Source organism: Hippocampus bargibanti, linkage group LG19, assembly GCF_051943395.1.
Source record: "Hippocampus bargibanti isolate YZ-2025 linkage group LG19, ASM5194339v1, whole genome shotgun sequence".
In the NCBI taxonomy this organism is placed as follows: Eukaryota; Metazoa; Chordata; class Actinopteri; order Syngnathiformes; family Syngnathidae; genus Hippocampus; species Hippocampus bargibanti.
Window position 1 is genome coordinate 9,625,372 of NC_142752.1, and position 13,098 is coordinate 9,638,469.

The window sequence follows — 13,098 nt, forward strand, 5'->3', positions numbered from 1 at the left end:
ATTAGTTCTTAAGTTGATTCAGTGCTATATTTTGTATGGAATGTATGTGTAAGGCTTATATAAATATGTTTAAGGTTTGTATAAGTGTGTTTAAGGCTTGTATAAGTAGCGTGTATTGGTTTGTACTGAAAAATAAACATTTAATAAAATATATGCTCTATAAAGATATGTACATGTCCAACTGGAGAGAATACTACATGTTACTACAAAAATGTTCTTATGTACCGTTGTTCGTAACTCAAATGTGCGTAAGTTGGGGAGCATCTGTAGAGCGCTTTAACAACATCTGAAGCTGGAACAAAGCGCTAACATGGAAAAAGGGGAAATTCTGCCCCATTGTGGAAGGGAAAAACATTGACAGAGGTCTGGTCAGCGTTTTCTCAGCACCGAAAAAAACAAAACCTGAATAAATTCGGGAATGGCGCTCTACGTTATATTTTCAATTCATGAATTAATTTGTGAAAGGCAGTGAATGAGTTAATATCGAAAAGTGACTCAGAATTAAACTTAAAGGACAACCGACGTCTCCGGATAAGTTGTGTCCATAATTTGTAAAATGGCTTCAAATGACTTCTACTGAGCGTATTTTACAAAGATTCCACCGCATATAGCTATATTTTACGTTTTAAGACTCGTGCTGAATATTCCGGAAGTCTTGTTTTTGAGTTGGTGACGAGTCCGTACGTGATGTCACTGAAGGAACGCCCCTGACCGAAAAAAGGACACATTGTAGCAGTCCTTCCAGGTCACGCCTCAGATGATTCACCGCCAACGACGCCGAGCACAACCAAAAATTGAATCGGGTGGCAGAAAAACCTCCACGAGCCATTTCCCCCAGGACATAGGAGGATGATTTCCGTGTCATCTAGACAGATGAGGGGCTCAACTGCCAGACTGCAACGTTTTTAGCCTGAGGTTTTAGAATCTCACATCAATTATCCACGAGACTAAGCAGCGGCGATATAGGAAGGGTGAGGTTATGGAGGTGAAAGACGCTGCCGTTCCAGTCCATACAAGGACTGAAAGCATTGTCTGAAATGGCGACGATAATGTGTGAATTACACTTTAATGACAAAGCCCGGAAATATGATCCAAAAGACAACTTACCCCGTCCAAAAGTGTATTTGCTAGATGGACGCGTGGATCTTTCCGGAAAGGAAACTCTAAATTGGCAACGTGGAAGACGGTATTGTCTCTGTCAATCATGAATACTTCATGTTTCCCATTGATCACCATCATGTACCTGTCGGGAGGGGAGTGGAACATCCGTTAGCTGACATTTGCACAGGAAAATCACGATTTCACATGACGTGTTGCTTGAAAGTGGAAGCTCGCAGAGAAATAAAAGGGTACGACATTTGCAGATCCGTCTTCTGGCCATTGCCAATCTAAATGGAGCTCCAAAATTTATCAGGACTATTTAAAATAGAGCACAAAAAGCCACAAAGTTGCTCCAATTAATTGCCATTCTTGCCAAGGAAAAAAACAGGTGCAAGGATAAGAAATCAAAGCTGTCCTCGCCAACATAGCCACACAAGTATGACAGATCACATTAATTAGAGCCCTGTTCTAATCAGCCCAAGACAGCGACCCGATGTTCTGGTCGGCTTAATGAAATGGTTGTGGCAAGGGCTACGGAATACAAAATCGTTTTTTTTTTAAACTAGGCACGCCGTGGCCTGGAGCCTGAAACGTTAGTTGTGCAAGTAGGAAATTAAGGGGTTCATATTAAATTGACTTGCAGGGTAAATATTCATCACATACACGATTACTATATTCCTGAAGAATGGGCGGTCTGGAGCAGAGGTTCATTCGCAAACAAAATATATTGAGGAATAGTAATTATATATGTAATGCTTGTATTGTATTTGAATAGATTTAAAAAGTGGACCCTCAAAATGTGACAGCTCAGAATCAACAGAAGATATTCATCAAGGAGGAGACTGTGCTGAGAAGTTGCGCCTTTTCGGCAGCATGAATATGGCAGCACCGTTTTTGATTGTCTGTGTCATTTCACTGTCATCGCTGGACAGTTCTGGGGCGATTGTGCTTTTTTTGCGCCTGTAATGGGCAGCATTTACACAGCATGGCTTTGTTCAGCGGAAAGATCAGTGCATATGTGGAACTGCCGCGGCTTGGAATTGAAGCGGATTTACATGGGACGGGAGATCTCTTTTCGTCAATGGATGCTACAGCTTCGTGTTTGCTTTTCACATATAGCTTGGAGCAGACGTGCAGATTTCGCCATGACGTCCCTGATCCACTGGTGAAAAGGAGGCTTTGATCCTCTCCTCTTTCATCTAGAACTGTTTCATGCAACAAAGAGGGTGCAGGAAGTTGTTAAGATTGAATGACTGTCTATGTGTTGTCATATTATTTTGTTATTTTGTTTCAAGAGTGGCTGCTTTTCCAGCAGCTCCTGTATTTTGTTTTTCTACGTCTTCCTTTCCTTTCCCGTCCATAACTTTGCTTCTGGGAAATGTAAATGTTTCCACTGTGAGACTAATAAAGGCTAATCCAATGCAATTCAAGAAGTGCGCACTGTCCAATCCACTAAATCTAGTTTCAACTTTCCAAAGACTCAAGAACGGCAACAAAAGCGCTCCGTTTTGACACGCTCCTTTTCTGACATATGAATGATGAAATACTGCTGCAATAATTACTCGAAACGACTTTGCCTTGCATACAATTCACTTGGATAGCCTTGAAGTCTGTGAGGTAAATGTGAAAAATTTCCGGTGGTGACATTGCACACCACCTTTAAAAATGCATTAACATTCCAAGACTGCCACTCTTTAGCAAAAGAAAATCCTACGCAGTCAATAAAGCAGGATTAGCAATCAAGCCTAACAAGCAACCATGACACAACATTTTTCAAAGGTTAAATCCTACAACCAGTGCGTTCTAAAATAGACACTAATGACTTTGTGTCTTGAGCATTTCAGGGGATTTGTGACATGAAAACTGAAAGTGGGCATATAAGACATTTATTGACAGCACAGGGGAAAATACAGGTTCTCAGAACACGTTCCCTTCGGAAAACAAGGTCACGTATGGGAGATGGATTTAAGATGACATCCCCGGTGATGATATGGATCTCTCGGATCTGCTGTGCCTCCTTATCATTTCCACCCAAGGATTAGATGTGATAAATATGCTGTCAATACCGGCTGATTTAAAGGCGGAAATTTGACGAGCTGCAAAGGATCAGCTGGCATCAAATGTCATACAAGTTGAGTGATTTAAAATGATTTGAATGATCTACAGGACATATATTTTCATTGATGAACTGACCATATAAAAAATGTCTACATAATGAGCAAATAAAAACATGCTATTCTGCTCTTTTTAGCGTGTTTACCAATCGATTAGCACAATCGGTGTAATACGTCTTATCTGCAGTGCATATACATCTAAAAGCTAGCAACCACTCATTTGACGACAGTGAGGTTAAAATCTTATCGAAAAAAAATAGCTGGTTTGAAAGGGGACTAAATGAAGCTATTTTTATAAAACAGTAAAACCCTTCACTAAATCACCATGGTGGGGTGAGGTTTGATTTGGATCGTGCTGACAATAGATTTCTTAGATCGTTACAACGTAGGCTGTCATGCTGATGAGGTGATACCAGGGAGAATGGGGCAATCAGGGCCAGTCGTAGACCATAATGAGTCAGGACAAAACAATTAATCAGGCACCGCCACCTCTGTACACATATATATATATATATATATATATATATACACATATACACACACACACACACACACACATACACACACACACACACACATATATATATATATATATATATATATATATATATATATATATATATATATATATATATATATATATATATATATATATATATATATATGGCCAGAGCTACCAGCAAAATTTTAGTTCGCTGATGAAGCTTCTTGGATGAGAAGCGAAACTTCGATCACCTTCAAAAAAGTACAGATGACGGCTGACGAAACCTTTTCATTGACAATCAGTCTAACACATTTCTTTTGTACTGTGGGGTCTCAATAATTGAATACAAAATTCAAAACAGCATTTACAAAGATTTCTTTGAAAAAAATATTACTTTGAAACAATTTCTTTGCACAAAAGAACTAATGCTCACCACGCACCACTACAGAAGGAGGGCCAAAGCCGGGTCTAGGTTCCGTTACTGTGACAACTGAGGGTGGCGCTGGAGCGTTGCGACTCGGCAAGTAGCTACTTATTCTCAAGGAGCCAGAGTCCAAAAGACAGCGGCCCTAATAAGAAGAATTTCACTTCTGGAGGCAGCACTCCATCACAAAGCTTCAGCTGTCATTAAAGCGCTATATCCAGTAAATCAATATGTATTGCATTGTAATTTGTACAGCTGCCCCCATTTTAAGCTGATATAACTCCAGAGCCATATAATTTCGGAATTAACTATTTTTTTTCTGATGAAAGAAGAGAGTCTAAGGTTTCTAACGCAGCATTGAATGTTTATGTCGTCCTCAAACTCTGTGGTCAAATATTCTGTGGGTCCTGGAATTCGAGTGACAATGACAAAAACCCTGGCACTGGAGTGGACACATTTTTGCACATTGTCTAGCAGTGAATGAGTTAATTTCTGGTCAACTACTTGTAAAGAAAATTTGCGAATGAGATCTTGTATTACCTCTGAACAACATGTTTGGTTAAAAGGTCACCGAGAGAAGCAATGTATATCAAGATCTGTCCAAAAGTGTTCGAGAAACAGCTGAGGTAAATTAAAAAAAATGTGTGATTGTAAAGAAACAACGGTGCCTCGGGAGCGTGGGCCGGATATAGTTGCACTTTTTTAAAAAGGTTCTTGCTTGAGGTGGGAGTAGACACACAATCAAAACACCCGAAAAAAAACACGATGCAGACTGTGCTCTGGAAGAAGGGGGGAAAGCAAATGTTTGAAAACTTCTGACAAATAAGCATGCACACAGACAAAAGGGCAATCGAGTGCAACGAGTTCTTGAAAAAAAAATATCCCTGTCTGAGTGTATCAAACAGATCATTCTCAGTATTTGGTAGATCGATGAAAAGGTTTCATCAGCCGTTATCTGTACTTCTTTGAAGGTGTCGGACGTTTCGCTCCTCATCCGAAGGGCTTCGTCAACGAAATAAAGTAGTGCTGGTGCTCATTATCATTGCGAATTTCCCCATTGTGGGACTATTAAAGGCTTTCTGATTCAGATTAGCATGACAATGTCATGCTAATGAGGTGATACCAGAGCTAATGGGGGCAATCAGAGCCAGACAGTACAAAAGAAGTAATCATATTAGCTTCAAGGAGTAGTCTGAAAGGTCGGGGGGGAGCAGTGGACTACTCCCTGAAATTAATCTGATGTCTTCTTTTGTTCGGTCTGATTACCTCTAATGTACTATGCCTGGCTCTGATTGCCCCATTAGCTCTGATATCACCTCATCAGCATGACTCAGCCTACGTAGTAACGACCTAAGAGCAGAGGTTTTGCACTGCCACCTCTGTCCATTAGGGATATATGTAGGGCCAGAGTTACCACAATAACTTTAGAGCACTGACGAAACTCTTCGGATGAGGAGCAAAACGTCTGACACCTTCAAGGAAGTACAGATAACGGCTGAAGAAACCTTTTCATTGATGGACCACTCATGTATGACTGAGAGCCTACACAGAAGTATCTGGTAGAATTGCAAATTGTAGAATTGTATGCAGTGAGCAGAAAACCACTCCTCTGTTGTTTAATTGGGTGAGTTAGCAATAGCTAACCCTGCAACACTTTATTACACTTTCACTATATGCATATCAATCTGTCTGGATCGTGATGAGTAACATCGGAAAAACGTATTGCACGAGCAATCGTGAAAATATTCAAACTGCTATGTCATCTTCAATCTTATCCATATGCACGAGCATTTTAGCGCTAATGAGGACAGAACTCCCATTGTGCCATATCCCCTGGTCAAATCCGGTGGCATAAAACAGACATGATAACTAAGGTAGGGCCAGGAACGAAGATCTGGGCTCATCATTACCAGTGCATAAATGTGCAAGACTTTACGGTTATGACACGTTTTCACAAAATGGTCTAAAATGAACTCGCTGACTCGCTCACTTAGGCAGGTGTGCAGACTTTTTATATCGCTTTATGTGCAACTCCTGAGCGGTGACTCATATCTGGATTCAGTCTATTCGGTTGCTGTCTCATCTCTTGAGTTATTCTTGTTTATAACTCATTCACTGCCATTCACGAATTTATTCGGGAATTGAAAATATGACGTAGAGCGTCATTCCCGATTTTTCTTTTCTTGTTTGGGTGCCGATAAAGCGCTGGCCATGGCCTCTGGCCATGGCCTCTAGCAATGTTTTTTGTCTTCCACAAGGGGGAAGGGGTTCATTTTTTTCAATGTTAGCGCTTTGTTCCAGCTTCAGCTGTTGTTAAAGCTCTATATAAACCAATATGTATGCATTGCATTTGGACAGCCATATAACTCCAGACTCATCTTCTTCTTTTTCTTTCGGCTTTTCCCTCCAAGGGGTCGTTCGCCACAGCAAATCAGTGTCCTCCGCTTGTTTGTTTTGGCCAAGCTTTTACGTCGGATGCCCTTCCTGACACAACCCTCTGTATTTATCTGGGTTTGGGACGGCACAAGAAGACTTATGTCCCTTTGTGGCTACAGAACAAGCAACTCGCTCAGTGAAAGGCTCCCAAACACAAAATGGTCATTGGCACAGCAACATTTAAAAAAGCAAAAACGATACTCCACATAATTTAGGAATTAACTCTTTTTTTTCTGATGAAAGTACAGAGTCTATCAAGCTGCGGTCAGACCTCTGGAAAAGTTTTTTTTTCTTTTCCACAAGGGGACAGCATTTCCATTTAGTACCTATGCCCCCATTTCAAACTCCGATAACTACAGACCTATATAACTTAGGAATTAACTCTTTTTCTTTCTGATGAAAGAAGAGTCTGGGGATTCCAATGCTGTCTTGAATGTTTATGTAGTCCTAAAACTCATTAATCTGTAGGTCCTGGAATTCAAGTGACAATGACAAAAACCCTGGCCCTGAAATTGACACATTTTTGCACATCTGGCAGTGAATGAGATAAAGTCACAAATATCAGACGAGACTTTCGGTTAGCAACCCGTGTAGCCTAAAGGTCTCAGGCCTATATATGCTGTCTCTGCCTGGAAATCAAAGCACCGAAACAAATCTGAAATTGACTGTGATTATTAAAAATTTACAAGGAGACTGCACCAGCAAACATAGAAGACAAACACGCACACACAAAAAAATCTTCAATAGGTTCTGATATAATTTTTTTTGATATAATGAGCAAGGCTGCCAAGCTTCTACAAGTACTGCCGGATGTCAGATGTTCTACTCACAAGCAAAGCAAACATGGATTTAGCATGGTCTGGAAGACTTTGAGGTAGTTCCAAATCAAGCAATATTCTTATCAAAGCTCACCGTGTCCCATCGGCTTTCCAGCTGACTTTGTAGGGGTGGTGCTCCAGGAAACAGAGGTTTTGTCGATCCATTGATACGGGCTGAGCACCAGGAAAACCAGACCTGCAGGAAAAAGGAAAATACAGAGATGTAATTACTGATGTGAAAAGGGGCCTGATTATGTTTTATTTGATGCCACGGATGCTAAATGTCAGTGGAAGTGGATGAGTGGTGTTTAAAAGGAATTTGCTTGATGTGGATGTGGCGCATATATGGTCTGTCTACATTATTTTTTGCCTCGGGCCACATTGTAGTTACGGTTTCCTCTCAGGGGCTGTTATGAATGTTTCATCTCCTCCACATATTCCATACAGAACGCACAACAAATTATTTAATAACTAGTTTTCAAATCTGAAATCAAGAATAATTACAGCTATTGTGATTTAGATATGAAAATTTGACATACAGTAAAGTCTTGTTATACCGATATCGGTTATATCGATAGTACTGCTTATTACGATACTATTTCTATGAACGCAAGGAGAAAATTTACATGCCGCAGGATCGGATATATCGATAGTCCGGTTATATTGATATTTTTTCCGACTCCCAAGAATATCGATATAACGAGACTTTACTGTATTTGGTTCGGACTTTTTAGCAAGCATCATGGCACTTCACATGCTTGATTTGCTTTCACGGGCCGAATAAAATGATGTGGCGGGCAAGATTTGGCCCCCGGACCTTGACTTTGACACCTGTGGTCTACATGTTGCTGAAAATAGTTCAAAGTAATTTCAAAGGTTTTGTTTTATGTTTAGTTTGACAGGGTGGGCTTTTTAACTCATTCACTGCCATTCCCGAATTTATTCAGGAATTGAAAAACATGACGGGACCCGCCATTCTCAAATTTGTTCTGGTTTTGTCTTTTTTTTGCGGGGTGCAGATCAAGCTCCGTGGGGTGCAGATCAAGCTCCGGTCAGACCTCTGGCAATGTTTTTTCTTCCCATGAGGGGGTAGCATTTGATTTTGTACAGCCTCTGCCACATCAAGCTTAGATAACTCCAGACCCATATAACTTAGGAATTAACTTTTTTTCCCAATGAGAGAAGAGAGTCGAAGGTTCCTTACAATGCATTGAATGTTTATGTAGTTTATGTAGCTTGAAGTGAGGGTGGCTGTCCAAAATACAATGCAATATATACATATTGGTTTATATAGCACCTTAACAACCGCTGAAGCTGGAACAAAGCGCTAACATGGAAGTAAGTGAAATGCTGCCCCTTTGTGGAAAGGAAAAACATTGCCAGAGGTCTGGCCAGCGCTTTTTCGGCAACCAAACAAGAAAAAAACAAAACCCGAGCAAATTTGGGAATGGCGCTCTACGTCATATTTTCAATTCCCGAATAAACTCGTGAATGGCAGCGAATGAGTTAAGAATGTTGGCTGTTTGTTTTTCTACTTTCATTCCTGTCATCACTTTGCTGCTGTGAAATGTAAATTTCTCCACTGCGAGACTAATAAAGGCAAATCCAATCCAATCTCCTTCATATCTCAATTTATATACAGTACATGTGATAAAATGTAAATATGCATTATTGTCTACTTACTACACACTGGAGTGAACTAGGTAGCCAAGGTAAAAGAAGAAACTACCAATACTGCAATACATTGGTATTAATATCTCCAGAAACTTCCATACAGGTAGAACACATTTTTAAGAGAGCAGAAAACAGAGATAATGTCGACTGTTCCCCCGTCGTCAACACAGCGCTGACTCGGAGCCATTTGGTGAAAAAGCTGCAGCTGCATTTTTTTTCCTTCCTCGTACGAAAAATCTATTCCTGACTCTCTCGCCTGTTTCAAAGTGTCAGGATCATAACACTACGGTGACTGAAGCGAAATGAGCCTCTCACAATACACCCACATATGCAAACGCACGCACACACCTTTTCCCACAGGGGAAAGGATTAAGTGGAAAAGAAGGGAGTGTTCTTACTTGTTCCACTCGGCCATCTCTTGACACATTCTTTGGACCTCGCCAAGTTTGGGTTGCGTAGTGACCTGTGTGACACCTTTCACCGTGACACCTTCGAGGAAGACAGCCCCCTGGGAGGCAGAATGAAAGAAAGACACCTACGTTGGAAGTTCGAAAAACAACACTTCCTCCTACGCCATATCGACTTTTTTTTCCACACAGCTGAAACGCTTGCAAAACAGTAGTTCTTAGCGAGGTTAACGAGCAACTGGTAAACATCATTAATCCAGCTATTTTTTTGATTTGACCTCTACGTAGCACCCCAGTGCGCCATGAATTATGTATTCCTTCAATTTAATAAACCCGCTCCTCTGATATCAATATCACCGTATTTGATTGGGATGAATGTCGGTGCCATTTGACTGTCATCACTGGACAGATCTGGAGCGACTGTGTTTCCTGCGTTGAGAAGAAAAAGAGCATCAGCGCAGAGCGCCGATGTGGAACTGTCACGGCTCGGAATTGAAGCGGATTTACGTAGGACAGGTAATGTGAGATGATATCTTTTCGTCAATGGATGCTACGGCTTCGTGACTGCTTTCAACATTTAACTTGTGGCAGAATTGCATATTTCACCATGACGTCCCTGATCCACTGGTGAAAAGGACGCTTTGAGCCTCTCCTCTTGCATCTCGAACTGCATCATACAACAAAGAGAGTGCAGAAAGTCCTTAAGATTGAATGACTGTGTCTTTGTGTTGTAATATTCTTTTTTTGGGATTTCCTTTCTTCTTTTGACTTCAAGATAGCACCGCAAGAGTGGCTGCCTTTACAGCAGCTCCTGTATTTTGTTTTTCTACTTCTTCCTGTCCTTTCCTCTTACTTTCATAACTTTGCTGCTGTGAAATGTAAATCTCTCCACTGTGAGAATAATAAAGGCTAATCCAATCCAATCAAGAGCCACTCTTTGCATCACCTGAAGAAATTTGCATGCCTTCCTCACAGCATGAAGGGATGCGGGTTTAAATCTTGTTGTTAAGTTTGCTAAATGTTAAGTTTCTACTGTGTACTACCAAATAAGAATATCATCTTAACTCATTCGCTACCATTCCCAAATTTATTCGGGAATTGAAAGGTGTGCAATGGAGCGCCATTCCCGAATTTTTTCCGGTTTTGCTTTTAATTGCGCGGGTGCCGATAAAGCGCTGGTTAGACCTCTGGCAATGTTTTTTTCCGTTCCACGAGAGTGCAGCATTTGCCTTTTGTCCATGTTAGCGCTTTGTTACAGCTTCAGTTGTCATTAAAGCGCTATATAAATCAATATGTATTGTATTGTAATTTGTACAGCCGCCCACATTTGAAGCTCAGATAACTGCAGACCCATAAAACTTGGGAATTAACTCATTCTTTTCTGATGAAAGAAGAGAGAGTTACGCTGAATTGAGTGTTTATGTAGTCCTAAAACTCAATAGTCTGTGGGTCCGACAATTTGAGTGAAAATGACCCTGGCACTCTAGTGTACACATTTTTGCACATCGTCTAGCAGTGAATGAGTTAATAGAAGAAGCCACTACTTTGGATCTTAGTGAGCCAATTGGCCACCACGCAGCGTTAATAACCTTGAGAGGGTCACTCAGCCACAACCAAGAGATTTCAATCCTTAACGATGCTGGAGTAATGTAGTGGTGCGAGCTGTAGCTTCTGCCTGCCATCTTCCACAATTCGATGCTGTAGCCCATCACGGGAGGAGAAATTGAATTTGCTTTGACACGGGCTCTCAGTGCACTTAAAGATTTACCCTTTTGCACATAATTTCCTATTCAAGCGATTGTCTTGGCGTCTTTTAATCGTGTTATTTTTACTACTTACACTGGTAACTACTCCATCTTCGAAGTGCAAGTGAGGGAATCGGTTGATGGAGGAATTGAATCACGATGTATGCAGAGGATTCAGCGCTTTCTTTTTTTTTTCAGGATTAAAAGCAAACAAGCTGATTTTAAAACGCGTCAAGGCAAGACTGCCAAAGAGCATCCATTGACTGGAATATAACTTTCATTTAGGAGTCGTACCAATTTGAGCTTCTCTTTCTTTCGCTTGCCAAGTGTTGACCCGGACGAACTGGGCCCGGATTCCTGGTTAACTGCGTTGCCATCATCATCGACTTCTCTGCCGTCGTCCTCAAAGCACCACTCAGGCAGAGTGGGGGCGGCGGGAGCATCCTCTTCATCCCCATAGCGACGGAAAAGCTCTTTGAGGTAGTCGCCCTTATAGATCCCAGGGGCCCGGGCTTGGGCAAAAGCTGCTACGGCTGCTTCCACGCTGATAAGAGTAAACACAGGCAGGATTATCAATTCAAAGTTGCCCACTGACCAGATGCTGTACAATCACAAGTGCGGTATGGAATATTCTAGCTTCACAAATGTATTATGTACAGTAAAGTCTCGTTATATCGATATTCAAGGGAGTCCGAAAAAATATCGATATAACCGGGACTATCGATATATCCGACCCTGTTTGCATGTAATTTTCTCCGTGCGTGCACAGAAATAGTATGGATATAACCGGGACTATCGATATAGCCGATATCGATATAACGAGACTTTACTGTATTTGGTCTTGATGTATAAATATAATAACCTCTACAGTTTGCGGTGCAGTACTCTATAATACTGAGCTAGGAGGTACCTTACTATCTATAAGAACGCGGGGGTCATGATTAATGGCTCACAATCAGTAGTTTGCGCTGCGGCATGGAGCCAGCCACACACACAGACACACAAATGAACCACACTAAATATGAGTCATACCAGATTCAGGCTTTACCATCACTGCTGTTCCTGCTGTTGACTGCTTCTCCGCCTAATGTGCTCTGCCCCAAACCCGTGGACCTTGAAATGTACCATTACCTGGTGTAAAACCAGTCCATCCCAAGGCTGGAGGATTGTCTTGGAACAGTCTGTAATCACTGTCAAAGCTAGGTGAACCGATGCCTCCCTCCAATGAGGTACAGACTACTAAGTAAAATTTCCTTTGTGAAAGCAGGTGAATTTTCGGTCAAAATAAATGCCATGGGCAAATATGACCTTCCTTGACCAGAATCAGAATCATCTTTATTGCCAAGTATGTAGAACACAAAAGGAATTTGTCTCCGGTACAACACGCTACACGAGTATCGTCAAAAAATGGAGAAAAATGGAGGCACTATACAGTTCTATTTGGGTTACTGTTCCGAGAATTAATGACTTGGGGGAAGAAGCTGTTTAAATGTCTGCTGGATTTGGTGAGCATGGATCTGACCGGATTGGTGACTGGAAAATAGGCGTTAACTAACAGTAGATGGATTTGCCTTTCCTAGTCTCACAATGGAGAATGTTACATTTCACAGCAGCAAAGTGATGAAAGTAGGAGGAAAGGAAGAAGTAGAAAAACAAAATACAGGACCTGCTGTAAAGGAAGACACTCTACCGGCGCCATCTGGAAGTCTAAACAACAAAAACTCAAAAAATAATGTGACATAACACAAAAGACACAGGCGGCCATTCAATCTGAAGAACTTTCTGCACTCTCTTTGTTGTATGAAGCAATTATAGATGAAAGATGAGAGGATTAAGGCGTCCTTTTCACCAGTGGATCAGGGACGTCATGGTGAAATGTGCATGTTTGCTACAAG

The 13,098-nt window shown here is 41.2% G+C and overlaps 1 protein-coding gene across 1 annotated transcript in view; it reads right to left on the minus strand.

Moving 5' to 3' along the window:
• rngtt (RNA guanylyltransferase and 5'-phosphatase) overlaps window positions 1–13,098 on the minus strand; it is a 63,402-nt gene that overhangs the window by 45,080 nt on the left and 5,224 nt on the right. Inside the window, exons 6-9 of the mRNA XM_089022108.1 lie at window positions 11,498–11,747; window positions 9,450–9,559; window positions 7,472–7,573; window positions 1,108–1,243 (exon numbers count right to left, since the gene is read on the minus strand). Coding sequence (XP_088878234.1) covers window positions 1,108–1,243; window positions 7,472–7,573; window positions 9,450–9,559; window positions 11,498–11,747 — 598 coding nt within the window. The remainder of the gene's footprint in view (window positions 1–1,107; window positions 1,244–7,471; window positions 7,574–9,449; window positions 9,560–11,497; window positions 11,748–13,098) is intronic.